The sequence below is a fragment of the Mirounga angustirostris genome, unplaced genomic scaffold, assembly GCF_029215605.1.
Source record: "Mirounga angustirostris isolate CCGP_5_RB_7025 unplaced genomic scaffold, mMirAng1.0.hap1 SCAF_4, whole genome shotgun sequence".
Lineage (NCBI taxonomy): Eukaryota > Metazoa > Chordata > Mammalia > Carnivora > Phocidae > Mirounga > Mirounga angustirostris.
Window position 1 is genome coordinate 16,560,038 of NW_026991712.1, and position 17,449 is coordinate 16,577,486.

The 17,449-nt window shown below is 41.3% G+C and overlaps 1 protein-coding gene and 1 long non-coding RNA gene across 2 annotated transcripts in view; one reads left to right on the top strand and one right to left on the bottom strand.

Moving 5' to 3' along the window:
• Positions 1-12,843, bottom strand: part of FER1L6 (fer-1 like family member 6) — a 148,342-nt gene extending 135,499 nt beyond the window's left edge. Inside the window, exon 1 of the mRNA XM_064587907.1 lies at positions 12,681-12,843. Within this exon, the coding sequence (XP_064443977.1) occupies positions 12,681-12,703 (23 nt within the window). The 5' untranslated portion in view covers positions 12,704-12,843. The remainder of the gene's footprint in view (positions 1-12,680) is intronic.
• LOC135364066 (uncharacterized) lies at positions 12,011-16,544 on the top strand. Its single transcript, XR_010410523.1, has 3 exons — positions 12,011-12,288; positions 12,896-13,030; positions 16,241-16,544. It is a non-coding gene; the product is annotated as an uncharacterized LOC135364066 (long non-coding RNA).
• The last annotated feature ends 905 nt before the right edge of the window (positions 16,545-17,449 follow it).

A 17,449-nucleotide genomic window follows, 5' to 3' on the forward strand; every position in this document is an offset into this window, starting at 1 on the left:
TGAATCACTAAATTCTATCTCTGAAACCAATAACACAGTATATGTTATAAAAATTAAAATAAATAATAAATAAATAAAATAAAAAATAAATTGGAACACTACTGTTAAACCATAGCTGTAACTGACTCTGAGTATGAGGCTTATTCTTATTCAAAAAAAGACTTGGAAAATTTTAGAGAGCTGTCAAAGACATTTTCTTTGACAAAAGTGGAAATGGAAGATAATTTTAAAGAGAACAGCCTTCTTCATGACCCAGTATTATTTAGTGTCTTGTCCCCATGCCCTGTAAAATCATCGCCGATGCAAACAGCAGTGTTAAGACTTGAGTCCACTAATTGGGAAACAGTTCACTATCCACCCGACCCTGCACTCCCCATACTTAATGTGTTAAATCTCTAGACTGTTGAGATTAGTAAAAGGCTCCAAAGAAAGACGGCGATAGTAATAATTGATGGCACACAATAAATTCTGATGATGACACTACTTGAAAAGGAATTTGTGGATAGAAGGAATTTTGCCAGGCTCTGCTCAACCTCAGTCTTAAAAAAGAAAAGACTATATAGTCTCTGCAGCTCTCTCGACAGGTCTTTGCTGTGGTGGCCCTATTGCAGGGGGTCTGATGGTTGGCAGGGGGATTTGTGAGGGTTTCTTAACTTGGATCCTGCTCTAACTGCCTTCGTCCTTGTAACCCCCAGGGATTTATTTTCTCACAACAGGTGTGTACAGAGTGAGGGAATTTCAGTAGAACCAAGGGAGGTCCAAACACAATGCAAATCTGACCCACAGTAAACACCCCTCCTCAATCTCACAAAGAGGAAGTTGTGGGAAAGGGGAGCTAGCTCTTGTAAATGATTTCCTACACGCCTCTTAGGAAGAGCTCAGGCTGCGGTAAAACTCATCCACTAACTGTGCAAGGTTTTCATGGGGCTTGTGGTACACAAGACTCTGGTTATTCAGGAGAGCAGCCTCCCAGAACCTTCACTAATCCCCCGATTCATAAAGGCCAGTTGACCTATCATTTTGCCCACAGAACATAATAAAGGATGTGAAAAGTGCAAGAAGTGTCTCTGGAGCCTCCATGGGAATGACCAGCAGGGCAAGGATGACAGAACCACAGTGGGGTGGTGGCTGGGTATCAGCCATGCTCAACCATAAACTAAGTGACCCCTCTGCCATAGAAGCCTCAAGGAGAAGGTTCAGTCCCTGCCTCCTCACAAAGGCGGAGTTCGACAGGACTTCCCCTCTAGGTATTTGGAGACCCCTCTCAAGCAACTAGAACCAAGACTGTTCAAAGCAGCATGTTTACTGAGGTAGGTCTCACCATGTGCCAGACCCTGGCAAGGATGGTACAACCACCATTGCCTTCATCCCAAGGCAACCCCTGAAGTGGGCAGGTGGCATCCCTATTTTAAAGATAAGAAAACTGGGGCGCCTGGGTGGCTCAGTCGGTTAAGCGTCTGACACTTGATTTCAGCTCAGGTCATGATCTCAGGGTCATGAGATTGAGTCTGGCATTGGGCCCATGCTGGGTGTGGAGACTGCTTAAGATTCTCTCTCTCCCTCTGCTTTTCCCCCACCTCCCTCTCTTAAAAAAAAAAAAAAAAAAGATAAGAAAACTGAGGAGGCTTATGTGGGACAGTAAGTGGTGGAAGGGACATTCCAACCCAGTCAGTCCCTCTCGAGATTAGTCACAGTGCTGTCCAGCCCACGTCAAAAGTTCCCACTCACTGTTATGCTCTGCCTCTCCTCTTTATCTCTAAGGCCCAGGTCAAATGAATGGCTCCTTCCCCTGCCCTCCAGGGGGCTTTATTTATATATGTTAATCTCTTATGGTACTGTTAGTTGATTTATTCATATAATACAAATTTATTAAGTGACTTTACAGATACCAAGGGCACATGAGACAAAAATAAATAAAACCAGGGAGGGATGGAGGTGTGGTCATAAAAACATAAAAGGACAACACATGGGATCCTTGGGTTCTGTATGTATCTTGATGGTGATGTTGGTTTCACAAACCAACACTGGTGATAAGACTTTATAGAACTAAATACACACACATACATATACACATATGCACCTACAATGAGTGCAAGTAAAACTTGGGGAATCTGAATAAGATCAATGGATTGTATCCATGTCCATACTCTGGTTGTGATATTGTACTGTGGTTTCGCAAAATGTTGCCATCGGGGGAAACTGGGCAAAAGGTATAGGAGATCTCTGTATTATCTCTTACAACTGTGTGTTCTCCACATTTCTTCAGAGTCTACAATTATCTCAAAATATTCAATTAAAAAAGGAAAGAAACTCATGCCATCTAGTAGGATAAATGTAATACAAGAGGTACAGGTCTAATGGTAGAGATGACTCAGCTGTGTACATACTTATCTTGCCCACTAGATTGTGGTATCAGGTAGGGGTGGGAACCGTGTCTTTTATAATACCACAGCTGTAGGGAAAAACTGGCCAAGTAGGTAGAGTTCCTTTTCTTGTATCCCTGCTCCCCAGTTCTCACACTTGACTATATTCTATGGTACCTGACCCCCCCATCTCAAGATGGTACCCAAGCCTCATCTCAAGATGGTACCTGACTCTCTGTCTCAGATGTGATGTACTCTTGATATTTTCCCTTCCCTGCATTTCATCCAACAAGTGCAGCTCTCAATACCATGTTCCCAATCCACATATAAATGACAGAGGCAGCCTGGGGCAGTAGAAATGAGGGACAGTAAAGGGACTACAAGCCCTTTTTATTTACTAGTTTAAGCCCTCTTTGACTCAGGCTTCCTTTCTAGAAATGGGAAGAAATAGTCATCTTTTGACACCTGTCTCTCAGAGTTGATATGAGCTCTGGCAGGTAGGAAGTGCCTGGCATCACAGGATCTGGAACCAGAAGAATTGAGTTCAATTCTTAGTTCCACTACTCGCTGTGTGTGGTTGTAGATAAATCCCTTAAGCTCTCCAGTGTCCAGTGTCTTCAGTTACAAATAATGATAAAACTTGTTATCCTTCCTCATGTCTGTGTGGGAGAACACGGAACCCCCAGCGCACCAAACAAAGATCTGTCCGGCCCTGCCCAGTTCACCACTGTCTCCCCAGTACTTTGCATGTACATGGTGCAGAGTACTTATTAAATCTGTGTTGAATAAGTGAATGGAAGAATTAAATCATGGGCCTCTAGTCCAGTGTATTATTTGTTTCAACCAGCTCTTAATGCCTCTCAAGCCAAGACCCTGGAACCTTCCAGAAGATCTCTATCCAGGATCTCTTCATGGCTCATCTTTTAACTCCCTTTCCTAAGGTCACCGGTAAATTCCGAACTCATAGCCAGTCATTGCACTGGCATTGAGTCATCCTCCATTTTCCTCAGAAACACCCTGCCTGCACATGCGTCACTCTCTCCAGCTTGCTGTTCTCAACAGTGAGTCAGTTCAAGTGAATGATGACTGCGGTAAGAATGACCCAGCAAACAGTCTTGTTCAATAGGTGAAAGGAGATACACATAAAAGAATCCCATTTCCTTGTCATTACCCTCATATCCCAGCTATATCAAATTACATTTCTTAGTTGCAAATTACAGATTAAATAGAAAAGGAACGACAGTTTCCAGATTTTCAGGGATGCCCAGAGGACCAGATTTGAAGAGAAGAAAGCAAGGAGCTATGCTTATCTTACACCACAGACAGCCCCTAAGAGACCCTGCTTCTAGACACAGACACTTTAGCTTATCCACCACACTGGAAACAAGAGAACACGGCCAGAACTTCTAACACTGCCCTCCCTAAGAAAGCAGGTCTGTTTGCCCTTTTCCTCACCAAAATGGTTCTGTGCTGCACCTGCTTAATTGTATCACTGACCTTCAATTCAGAACCTCAAATACAAGCATCTGACTGGTGCAGCTTGGGCACATGCCTGCATCCTTGCTGCAAGAGAAGATGGAAAGACAAGTTTACGGTTTTTACTTGGGAAGAATTTACAGATGGGAAAGGAAGTTTAAAGATGCAGAGCAGTCAAAAAGAAAAACAAAGTTCATTCTACCAGCAATAAAAAAACTTCGATGAATCACCACCAGGCTTCTCTGGTATTAGTTGATCCAAGAATCATTTTTGCTCCAAAAAATTAAACATTTTGGAATATTCATGCTTTTGTATGCAAAAGTAAGCATTTATTAAGAATCTGTTGAGAAACTATGATGAGAGAATTTTTTTCCAAATTTCATTAAAAGGTAATTTACAAATCAACAAAATCCTTGATTCATATTCAAGTGTTGATGGAGGAATTAATACTCCTGTCTAACCCCTTTCACCATTTGTAGCAATTATATAAATAAAACCATTCATTATTCATGATACACACATTGCATCTATTTCCAGATTAAAAAAAAACAGTGAAAAGAAATTATCAGACAAAAACTTTGGGTAGAAACACAATGATGTATAGAGGTATAAGACAACAGTCAGTAAAGCTACATAACGAACAAATCCTGTCAAATGAATCTAATTCAGCTCTCTTACCAAGACAAGTGTGGAACATCTAGAAGAAGCAATAAATGTCATCTATCTTTATTTTGTCAGGGTTTGGGATTCTGCTTTGAATAATGTGGGCATCGGTAAAGTAAGATACTATCAGTCAGCCCACCCAGCTCTTAACCAGAAGTACAATTTTTGAGAAAAGGATTAAAGTACATTCTACTAAGACAAATAGTGCTTTCACAAAAGCCAATGTAAAGATTTTTTAAATACAGTATATCTATTACAATCAAAGCCAAAAATCCAATTTAACAAATAAAACTTCTGTTGCCCTTTGGATATTTAAATAAAGAAGTTTTATTTCTATTAATGAAGCCTTATCACTCAAAGGTCACTTGATTTTCCCAAAGGATTAGTACAGTTCTGACTGTCGCTGAGATAGTAGAAAGAACACTTTTTCATTAGGCCTCACACCTCACCCAACAAATAGATTCATTATTGGGACTGATTTGCCCAATCATTCAGCCAAGCCATTGTGCCCCAAAATGAGATTGGTTTTTGATGCCTCTTGAGCTGACTCCCCTCCATGATATAGAACTAGGCCCCCCAGACACTCACCTTTTTCACTGCCTGCCATTTGCCAATTATCTATGACCATAGGCAAATTACAAAACTTCTCTGGGTTCCAAATTTCTTACCAATCAAAAGGGAAAATATTGGTATCTATCTCATAGAGCACCATGAGGATTAAAGAAATTAAGACAGATAAAGTGCTCAGAATAGTGTCTGGCACTTAAAATATGTTCAACAAATGTTATATATTATAAGCCCCAAATCTTGGGATCCCAGTGTGGGGGGATTTATCCCCCATAAATTCAAAATATTTCTGATTTTAGAAGGAGAGAAAGTGTTAAATAATTTCCCATGAGAGTCTGGGCCAGCATTCCATAATCAAATGTATTAATATTTCTATAGCAAAACTTGTCACTGTTCATATTAACTGGGATAAAGACAATAAGCAGACTCGTGTCAGCTTCTACAACAAAAGATTCTGTGCCAAACCTAGAGAAAACTGTCAGATTTCAGAGCTGTATGGATTTAGGAATTGTGAATACAGGATTGTGGGCCAGGTTGTGACTATTTACAGCTTATATTCTGTACAATTTGCCTTATTCCATTTCTGTTCTGCTGCCTACAGTCATCCAGATCTCTTGGGTTTCTGATCCAACCCCATATTGCCTATTTACAGCCTTGACCTAATAGTTGGCAAGATTTCCCTCCCCAATCATAACCTGAACTTACATCCCACCAGTCTAGCCCTCCTTGTGATGACCTCCCAGAGCTGGCCCCAGCTCAACATTCCTGCAGCGTACACTCTGGTCACCATGCACAGAAGCAGGCAAAATGAATGGGCTGACAATTTCCAAGACATATGGACATAGCCTTTGTCCCAGAACCCAGAGGAAAGTAGGTCATCCAGATTACTAAACATAGTCCTAACCTACCTTCAGGGGGAAGTCATGCAAAGAACATTTAATGAAGTCACGGGACAGATTCTAACTTGCAGAAATATATGACTGGTATCCCAAGTCTGAGAACATTCCCAAAGCCTCCACCACTGGTCACCCACCACTCCAGCAAACTCTAACACTTAGCTGTTGAAGTCCTACTTCAGGTGTTGATTTACACTGTATTGTGTGTTATAACTGCTGACTGCTAGAACTTACATAGCAATGGCAAGAAGTCAGTGGGAACTTTAACACCTTTCCTGCCACCCCTCAGTAGTTACTGACCAGAGCCAGCTTTATCACGGATATGTGACCTATGTAGTTGCACTGGGCGCCACACTCTTAGACAAGTCCCATGCTGACTTCTTTGCTCTGGTTTTGCCATCTTGAAATTCTTAATCATTTTTGAACAAGGGATCCTATATTTTCTTTTGCACTAGACCCCACAAATAATGTACCCGGTCCTGGAGTTTATGTTTCTAAGAACAGCATTCTATTATTTTCAGAGAGGGCGTTCCAATGTGTTGGAAAATCAGACAACCCTACAGGGCAATGTTTTCCAAGGAAGAAGACATACACTCCAGGGTTTGGGCAAAACCATCCATTGCAGTGCAGAAAGAAATACTAAAACTTCTATTTATATATTTTTTTCTCATCATTGTTTAGCTTTATTTTTGAATACTGTCCCTGCTATCCTTTTTTCCTTCTATTTCATAGTGATAGAATCAATTTTTAGCTAGGCTTATAGCCACAGATATTACAAAATTACATTTCCCAGCACCCCTTGCAGCCTGGTGCCTTGAAGCTGAGTGTGGCTATGTATTAACTTTAGTCAAAAGGAGGGTCATGAATGTAATGTTGTAACCCAGCTCCATCCTTAAAGACAAGGGTCTTTTCCCCCATTCTGCACTTGGAACATGAATAATTCAGCAGACCCTGCAGATGAGTGAAACACTGTCAGGATGTCAGAGCTCCAAGGGAGACAGAAACAGGGTCCCTGGGCACCCTCATGGAGCAGAGCTGCCATCCCAGCCCTGCACTGCCTCTCTCCTAACTATTCCATGAAAGAGAAGTCCATTTCTATCTGTATAAGCCACCATTCTTAGTGTCTATTACATACAGCCAAACCAATATCCTAACAAATATATTAATACCTTAAAAGAGGAATATAACTTATTAATAACAAATAACAGCAATGGAGCATATAACTAAAACAACCTAAAGATTTCACTTCTAGAGAATTGAACCTTAGACATTCCACTGAATTTTAGATCAAAGTCAAAAGTTTATCTTATATAAACAAATAGGCATACAAAAAAAAAAACAAAACAACTAAAAAGCACCATATCACACAGTCATTCAGTTTTGACAATGGCTGTGAGAGAACAGTTAGAAGAATGGAATACGGAAGTGAGAGGAAAGAACAGGTGCCTGCATGATCTAGCTGCCTTTCTTGTCCAGTGTTCCTCATCAAAACCACGAGACACATAAAATGACCTGTGCGACTTTCCCAATTCTCCCAGGAGTGGTATATAACTAGTACCATTTTAGTTGCCTAGCAAAAAAATTACTTCATACATGATGGCTGCCTCTGAGCACCAGGACTTCATCCTTTCATGGTAGTCTGGTTGAGTGTCTTGATTAACTTAACATTTTGATTAACTGAATGTTTTCATTTTCTTAATCTCAAATTTAAGTTTTCTAATCTGTAAAATGGGGATCATACTAGTTCGTACCTTATAGTTGGGAGGATTAAATGAAATAATGCATGGGCAGTGCTTAGCATAGGATCTGGCATGTGTTAAGTGTTCCACAAGAGTTAAGCTCTCATCATCATCATCACCACCACCACCACCATCACCACCATCATCATCACCATCATCATCACCACCATCATCACCACCACCACCATCATCATCACCACCACCATCATCACCACCATCATCATCACCACCACCACCATCATCATCACCACCATCATCATCACCACCATCACCACCATCATCACCACCATCATCACCACCACCATCATCATCACCACCATCACCATCATCATCATCACCACCATCATCACCACCATCATCATCACCACCATCATCATCACCATCATCATCATCATCACCATCACCACCAACATCATTATCACCACCACCATCATCATCACTATGCCTGGATATCTGATTGTAAAAAGAATATAAAATAGTAGATTAGGCTTCTCCTAATCATAATTCATCTTTTTCTGCACTGAGGAGTACTTTCAGAATTTTGCCAGACCTTAGGGAAGCCTGGTATTAAGCTGAAGCATATGAAGTTGCCTGTATTCAATTGTATTTGACCTATTCAAATGGCAACTGCTCAACTGCTCTTGAAGCAAACCAGGTTCTACAATTGACAGTTACCATATGCTGCCTGGACATTTTTATTTTACATGAAGAGTAGATGCAAAACAAATCCTCTCCACAAGGAAGCCCAGCGTGGCCCAGCAAAGGAAGGAAGGAAGTCCAGAGGATAAGACAAGGTAGATGGTGCCAGGTGTGGGAAATAGCCTCTAAGGACCAACCTCCCTTTCTGTGCTTTGTGCTCCTGTCGGGCTGGACCACAGCGCCCCACTCTCCCAGCCCCCAGCCTCTGTATAGCTGAGGTTTCCAGGGCTGCTCCCTAGTTGCGTCCTCATGTTTCAACCACCACCTCGTGAGAAGTGTTCTCTCCACCTGCACACCCCCTCGGTCCAGCCAGGGTCATTGTGCCACCTCTTGAGCGGAATTCCACAAGAGCACATCCACTCTGAACTGCCACTCCTATTGGTCACCATGTGTCTCTCCCTGAATGAGAGCCCCTTGATGCCCGAGCCTTATCCCATGCCTGGCACCCAAGGGGTACTCATGAAATATCTATTGAACTGAAAAGAAGCTAGTCCCCCACTCTGCTTTTAGGCTGGGCTCTCTCTAAGAGATACACTCGTTGATGAGGGTATAGGCTATTTTCAGGGACTCCAAAGCAAGGTCACTTCACTTTCTCAGAAACTGCTTCCAATAGTAAGTGACCCCTTCACTCAACAGTGTTCACTCTTCAGCTCTCTGCTAAACACTTTCTGCTCTGTTCTTGGGTTATGCCGTGAGTTTTAAATGCCACCACCCCAGCTGAACCTCCAGCTTCCACAACAAACACTCCTCTTGTCCCTTAATAGCCCCCGAAACAAATATGAATTAAAACTTAGAGAGATTTGACCTCAGCCTTCGCATTTCTAGGAATTTATCCTAAGGTGGGATTGCAAAAGTTTGCAAACGGGCAAAGTTGAATGTAAAAGGATGTTTATTATGGAATTTTTAGTCAAAAATGGGAAATAACTCAAAAATCCATTAACTGGGAACTAACTAAACAAATAAATTGTATGCATACAATGGGATCCCATGTGCTCATCAACAACGACAGTGCAAGTATGCACTTATTGAATTGAGAAAATACCACCAGACAAGACCTAAACATAAACTTTAGTAGGTCAGGGAGAAAGAGCAAGAAAAGAATTCAACACACAGGATTCTAGAATGCTGTGATGAAACAAACCTCAGGGACCACAGCACTTTTTAATGCTAAATACTTCTTTTCAATCACACCTGATAAGAGCGCTTTCCGTGTATGCTGGTAATGTTCATAGCGAAGTAGGATGCAGAACAGCAAGTATAATATGATGCAGTTTGTGTAAAAAAAAAATGCACAGAAAGATTCCCAAAGGAATTTTTCATCAAAAAGATAGTCAGGTGGGATTTGGCATTAATTTTACTTTTGTTTATATCCTTTCCTATATTGATTTACATTTTTATAAAGGCTGTATATTATTTTTCATTCAGCCCAAACTGTAAAGCTCTTTTTGTTTTGGAAAAAACTAGCATGTGGAACAAAGAGGCTCTCAACAAATACCAGTAAATGGAAACTGATGCACAGTCCTTTTTGAACTCTGCAGGATTTATACAAATGCCATGAATAAAGGAAGAGCCAACAGGCCTTACTAAATGTTATATTGCACAAAAATGCCCTAGCCTGTTCTCTGAGTACACACCAAGGAATTGATGCTGCTACTGATGTAACAATACACATTAGTGAAGTCCTGTACAGTTTCTAAAGGCTTTCACTTTCAGTGTCTTGTTTGGCCTTCAAAACTAGACGTGTGACTAGTCTCCCAAACAGAACTCCCCAAATGTCTGTCTGGTCCCCATTAGGCAACACTTCCTGGTTAGGGTTGGCACCATTGTTTGTTGGATAGATAAGTGAGTGGATGGATGGATGGGTGGATGGATATAAGAATATATTCTTTTCCCTCTTTTACAGACAAGAAAACAGAGAAGCAGACGTGAAGTGACGTGCCTAATGTGATATAGTGGGTGAACGATGAAGTCAGTGGTTGGACCCTGTATGGTTTCCTCATCAGCTTTCTTTTATCCAAAATGCACCCTAAACCCTGTTTTCTTCAGGAGGAAATACTTCAAAATCACTGATATATACTTGATCATCAGGAGTTATAGTCAAAATATCGATGGCTTGGGAATTGACCTTTCAAATACCATCCATCATGGCACTGGTGTAGGATCCTGGAGACCTCCCACTCTGCCAGGCAGTAACCCATTAATCACTGGATGTGAGTGGATCCCAGGTGTCAGAAGGGCACTCGGTGGGCTCAGGATAAGAGCTCCTCAACTATAGGTATGAAACTATTTCATTATTTTAACAATGAATGCAGTCATACAAGTGCATAATGGTTGGCTATAAGCCTTGCTATAGACCCTCCGCAACACTAGATGGGTTGCTACCCATGTGAGAAATTCTGCTCTCTGTCCGCTCCTAGCAGAGCCCCCACTCCGGGCACTGTTTGTACTGCCACTTAAAACCTTCATCCTAATGAATCCAATCTGCATGAATTAACAAAATCAAATGCTACTCTTTTCTTCTGAAAATTATCCTGAGCCTAACTGTGGTAGGATATCAGGGCAGACATCTGGAGGGAAAAAAAGATAATTGCAACGAGGGAAAAAAATGTGCTAAAATATCAAAAAAAAAAAATGCATGAGACACAATAACACAACACAAAAGACCAGTTCTAGTCATGAACCCAGAATTCTCTGAATATACACATGTTGTTTTAAGTGCATTTTTGCTCTCGGCACTAGGTAAGATTCTGAAAGGCAAGAAGACTGTCCCTGGCTTCAATCTGTTCATAGTTAAGGCAGGAGAAGCATCTGTAAGGAGCTGTTATATAAAGTGTAAAGTTCAGAGAGGACAAGAATTCTGTGGAATTCAGAGGAAGCAGAGTTTATATCCACCAGAGGAAATCCAGGAAGACTTCCTGAGGAAGGTGGCCTTGACCCTGATCCTCTTCAGAATACCAGTGGCACTTGTACTTGGGGAGGAAGGGAAATGTGCCACCAGAGATCAACACAGGCCAGTCTTGAAGCAAACATTATTGTCCAAGACATTTGCTTGCAAAATATGCAAAATGGACATTGTAGACACTTTACTGACTATGTCATTTCCAAATGCGCCATGCTTTCTCACGTCCCGGCCTTTACTTGAGCTGTTCCTGTTATCTGGAAGATTCTCCCTCACCTTCACTTCTACTTCCACATTCAAGCATGTTCTTTCCTATTCATCCTTCATTTCTCAGCTTAGACATACTTTTTCTAAGAAGCCTTCCTTGATCTCCCCAAATGTGGATGAAATATCTCTCGCTACCTGGGCTCTCCCAGTACCCTGAGCAGACCCCTATCCCAATACCTATAACACCCAAATCATAATCACCTATGTTGTTATTGATCAATACTTATCTGTAAGCACACTGAGAAAATAATCTGTTTAGATGCATTTTTGTGAGCCCAGTGCCTAGTAAAGCACTATCCTCAGAAATAGTTATCCAATGATTGAATTTTTAAAAATGATTCAGCAGCAATCCTGTACCAGAACCCCAAACCCATCCCCAGTCTGAGCTGATGACATACCCATGTAATTCTACCAAATCACTTTGCAGATGAAAAATACAAATGTGCCCAGACCCCATTTATCCAGCCCCAAACAAAATGAAAAGCCAGGGTCTGCTCTGAACCACACGACTAACCTCCAAGGCCACCATGGTCACAAGGGTACAATTTGAGCCCCAGAGGAGCTCCCTCAGCAAGTCTATGAACGAGGCCAATGGACGTCATTCTTGCAAAACAACTGGAAAGACCTTGTCTGTAGTTTACAAACCAAGAGAAGAGCGTCTGAAGCAGAAGGAGATGGCCAGAGAGAAAAATGAAACCAGACTTCAGCTGGCTTAATAGGTTAGTGCAATTAAGTAAGGAAAGGCCCTGGTTTCAGAAAATGAAAGCATTTAATATTAACCCCTTATAGTCCAGCTCGAGGAATTAAGGAAATTGTCTTAATGTTAACAATGGTTATTTCCAGTTGTATTATGAGGGATTCTTTAAATCCCCATAGCTTCTGTATTTTCTAAATTCTCTACAATGAATAATATATTTTCTCATCAGAAGGGGAAAGTATTTCTTTTAAACACACCATCCCTCCTGGCCCATGACCTTCGCCTACTAAACCTTAAGTCTTAGTTAACAACCCTTGAGGATTTTTGAAGGGAGACCCTCGTCCCCAGCTCTCAGCCCTTTGGCTCTAGCCACACCCAGAGAAGCCTTCCTATTAGGAGAAGGAAATATGTTACTTGGCTTTGGATGGTTTCTCCATTCTTCCTCTTCTTAGTGGCTTGTCTGGGCTGGGACCCAGCAAAATCCTGGTGTCTGGCTGTATCTAGATCCTGGATATAAGCTTCTGAGTTTCAGAGTGATCTGATGTGAGACTATTTGGGGGTGTGGCTGAATCAACACTCATTGGTGTGCACCACTGTTCTGAGCATCATGTTACCTATTACAATCAAAGGTGCAAAGGCAAACTGTCCCAAGGAGATCAATCTGTCAGCGCTCCTAGCCACGCCCCCTCCCGCTCCCTTCAGTGACAGGACTAAGGGCTAAATGCCTTCAAGCTTCAAACTCCTGTTCTTCTGAGAATTATATGGTAAGACTATCTCATCTCAAGGAAAACACATTAATAAAATCATTTAGTTCGTTTGGCTGTCTAACAGAACTTTCTGTGATGATGAAATGTTCCATGATCTACACTGATCAATATTTAGCCACTAACCCATGTAACTACTACTGAACCTTTGAAATGTAGTTAGTGCAACTGAATGGATTTTTTTTAACCACATGTGACTAATGGCTACTGTTTGGGACACTTTAGTTTAGAATCCCAAAATGTCATACCTAGAAAGAACCCAAGAAATCAACTGGACCTGTAATTCTCAAACTTTACAATTATAAGACCCATTCTTAATATCAAAGACATATTCAGACCTTTCTCATATTAACAGAACATTCAGTATCTGTTTATTAAGAACATCATAATGACCAAAATTAGCAAAACTTCACTAACATTTTAAGTTACATTTTAATTAAGAAAATCATGAAAATCAAAATTAGTGATTCAAAAACAGTTTTAATTGCATTTTAATTAAGAAAAGCATAGTGATCAAAATTAGTAAAAATTCAACAACACTTTAAATTACATTTCATTACTTACAACAGCATCCTCATATACATATGTAATGGATGTGTATGAGGTATGATTTTGTCCAGCCCTGAGATTTGTCCAACATACTGTTCTTAGTTTCTCTCCAATAACTCACAGCCCCTCACTGCCATTTCCAAGAATGCACAGCTCGATGTGAAAACCAATGGCTAAGTTCAACCCCCTGGTTTGAGAGAGAGAGAAAACGGAGCCCAGGAAAGGAGAAGACCTGTCCAAATCACATAGCTAAGAAAGAGTAGAGTCAGCCTGAGAGCCCAGTCTATGCTCTTTTCACTCTGCCACAAAGCTCAAAGAAAAGAAACAGAGCCGGAAACTCATAAGGAACACACAGCTGGCTAAATTGAAAATACCTCTCTGCTCTTCTTTCTCTTGAGAACTTGGAAGACTAGAAGGAGCAGACTTTTGCAATATCAAAAATAAATTTACTGATGAGTAATTACATAAATATGCCTATGAAGGAGCTGTGAGGGAAACAGAATTAGCCCTTTTTATTTCAGTGAAATTCAATAACTTTGAGATTTTTCTGAATCTTTTATAGCTTCCCCAGTCTTTGTTAGCATCTGTGGGCATCCTTCCAGAGACAAGCAATAAAACAAAAATCACCTCTTAAAAATAAACCATGTTTGAAAGCCCCTTTCAGTGACAGCAAGCATGGCGCAGAAGAAAGAGCCAAGGAGTTCTCTTCAGTTACAGTGGCTACCAAGTTCACTGGGAGGAAGAGAGGGTCTCAAACCCAGAACTCTGACTCCCATTCTCTATTTTAATTACACCATGCTGTCTCCAATTTCACACACTGCCCTGTTTTTCAGGATCACTGGGGCTGGCAGGAAAGTTTATTGAAGTCAGTTCTAAGGATTTAGTGTAATTAGCTCTCAACTTTACAGCCTTCTCCCTTTGGAGTCCCATAGCATTTTATTTATTTATTTATTTTAAACTTGACCACAGTGACTAAGACCCTGGACTGAATCAAGACTCTGATACTTATTAACTACAGAGAGCTTTGTAATTTGTGGCACGTCTCTTACTCTCAGTTTTCTTATCTGTAAAATGGGGATAAAAATTCATTGCATAGTCATGCTGAGAAATTAAAGATGATTCTCAGAGCACCTGAGTGGCTCAGTCAGTTAAGCGTCCAACTCTTGATTTTGACTCAGGTCATGATCTCAGGGTTCTGAGATAGAGCCCTGTGTCGGGCTCGTGCTGGGCGTGGAACTTGCTTAAGATTCTCTCTCTCCCTCTCTCTGCCCCTCCCCACCCCACCCCCACTCATGCATGCTCTCTCTCTCTCTAATTAATTAATTAAAGATGATGCTCATACATTTCTTAGCAGAGTGCCTGGCCGAAAAAAGTCAATGCTCTCTGAGACAGAGTATTAGAATTAATCATGCTTGTGTCCCATGTTAGACTATAAACTTTGAGAAGGTAAAGACTTTGCCTTTATTTCCCAGCCACCTCCAACCCCCATAGGTGCAAAGCTCTAAGGTGCAGTGCAGGTGTGCGTGTGGAGGTGTGTGTGTTTGTTACAAATATCAGCTTTGGCATCAAACTTCCCCGGGAAGGAAGGCTCTAACCTGGCTCCGGGACTTACTGGGTTGTTTTTCTTTTATTTAATTTCATTTTATTATGTTATGTTAGTCACCATACAATACACCATTAGTTTTTGATGTAGTGATCCACGATTCATTGTTTTTTTTTAACATTGACAAGTTTCTTGATATCTCTGGGTCTCAATTTTCTCATCTGTTAAATGGGCTTAATCCATTAACTTGTAGCTTAATCGTGAGAATTAAAGGACCCTGGGAGGTAATGAACACTCATAAAGGCTGGATCTTTTCAGGATATTCGTGTGTCATCCCTGCTCCCACCTAAGGAAGGCACCATGTAACACTTATGCTAGAGGTAGCTAATAAACAAGGACCTAGGGAGTGATTTTCAGTGAACTCCCTTATTTGCTCACTCCATGACAAAGAGCTTCCCCACTGCCAATAGAAGCCAGAGGCAAGCCACCATAAACCCAGGGTGTTTTGCAATAACAGACATCACGGCACACATACCAGCTGTTCCCCCAGGAAGGGGACATTTGACCTGCAATTCTCTGGAATAAAACCAATAGTCTGTTTGCCAGGGTGCACGGTTATTCAAAATAACTGCACACCAGAGAGGCAGCCTAGTGCAGACATCAGGCTACTGATCTGAGAGTCCGAAGACCTGAGTCTGAGAATCTGATCTCACCAGTAACTAGCTGTGTGCCCTTGGACGGGCCATTTCGCTGCTCTGGGCCTCTTTCCCTTTGTCTCAAAAGAAGGGCCTACACTAGGCATTCTCCACGGATCACTGCAGCCCCTCTGTTTTGCTGTTCTAAAATGAGCTAATTAGCAAAATGAATACAGAATGCAGAGCCAGAAAGACCAGGTTCAAACCCCTAGCTGGTTGACTCTGATCAAGCTTCTTAATCTCTCTGACCTTGGTTTTCTCATGGGTAGAATGGGGATAATAACCTGGCTGTTGGAGGGTTGGAGATAGTGAATATCAAGTACTGGGCCATTGGAAATATTCAGGAAGTGCTGGCTGCTGTGATTATTATTAGCATCATTATCGTGGTCATCATCATTATTAATACTACCTTTCTTTTAAAAGGTGAAGGCCCATGGGGTGCCTGGGTGGCTCAGTCATCGTTAAGCATCTGCCTTCGGCTCAGGTCATGATCTCGGGGTCCTGGGATGGAACCCCGCATCGGGCTCCCTGCTCAGCGGGAAGCCTGCTCCTCCCTCTCCCACTCGCCCTGCTTGTGTTCCCTCTCTCGCTGTGTCTCTCTCTGTCAAATAAATAAATAAAATCTTTAAAAAAAATAAAAAATAAAATAAAATAAAAGGCGAAGGCCCGAAAACATCTTACTGCATAACCATCATGTGGAGTCCAATAGGAATATCAACTCTTCACTAGTAATTTGTCTGAAATTAGTCCATTTCCTTCTCCAGTGTATAACTGCTATTGCTTTTCAATGTTGTCACCTTAACCCTTTTCATTTTCAACCCTTTAACTTTAGTTCCTTAATAACAACCATATAGCTTAGTTCATGAGGAATTTCACATGCATTTTCTCATGGATTCCTGCACCACCATCATCATTTCCACCATAACCATGACATCTCCATTCATCAACACCTGGGGACCTGCAGGGCTGAGCAACTTACCTGAGATCTCAATGCCCACCCAGCCAGGAAGTCACTGGGCTTAGACTTCCAGGTAAGGCTCCTAACTCTAAAGTCCATGATTATTCCACTCCATCAACTTTATGAATTAATTCAACTTTTCCCCCCGTCATTGCTTGGACTAGTGGTAGGACATCTTCCTTTTTTAAAGCAGCGGTCCTTCTGCATTTCTTAAGTGTTTGATTGACACTAAATCCTGAATTTACCCAGTCACATACCATCTAATTTAACCACTTCTGTTTTTTCCCACTAGAAGACATAAAGCAAAATTTAGATGACCTTTCTTCTTAAATTCAAACACCTCAGAAAATGTTATTCTTATTTTTGGTGAATAGGAACAGTGTTTTGGGAGAGTCTTTTGGTTGCAAGAAAGAACTAACTCAAGTGGAGGGTGAAGATTATTTTAGGGATCCCCACTGAATGGAATTCTATTGAACAAAATAATAAAAACTGGCATGGCCTCAGGGAGGTTGGGACTAAAAGGTGGTTCTTGACCTAAGGAAACCCCAGCAGTGCTGCATGCAAAAGGCACTGGATCTTCTCTCCAGTGATCTTCCGTCTTACCATCTTACCATCTTCCATCTACTATCTTACTGTGGAGTGGTCTGGCCTATTACTCATCTATCCCATTGTTC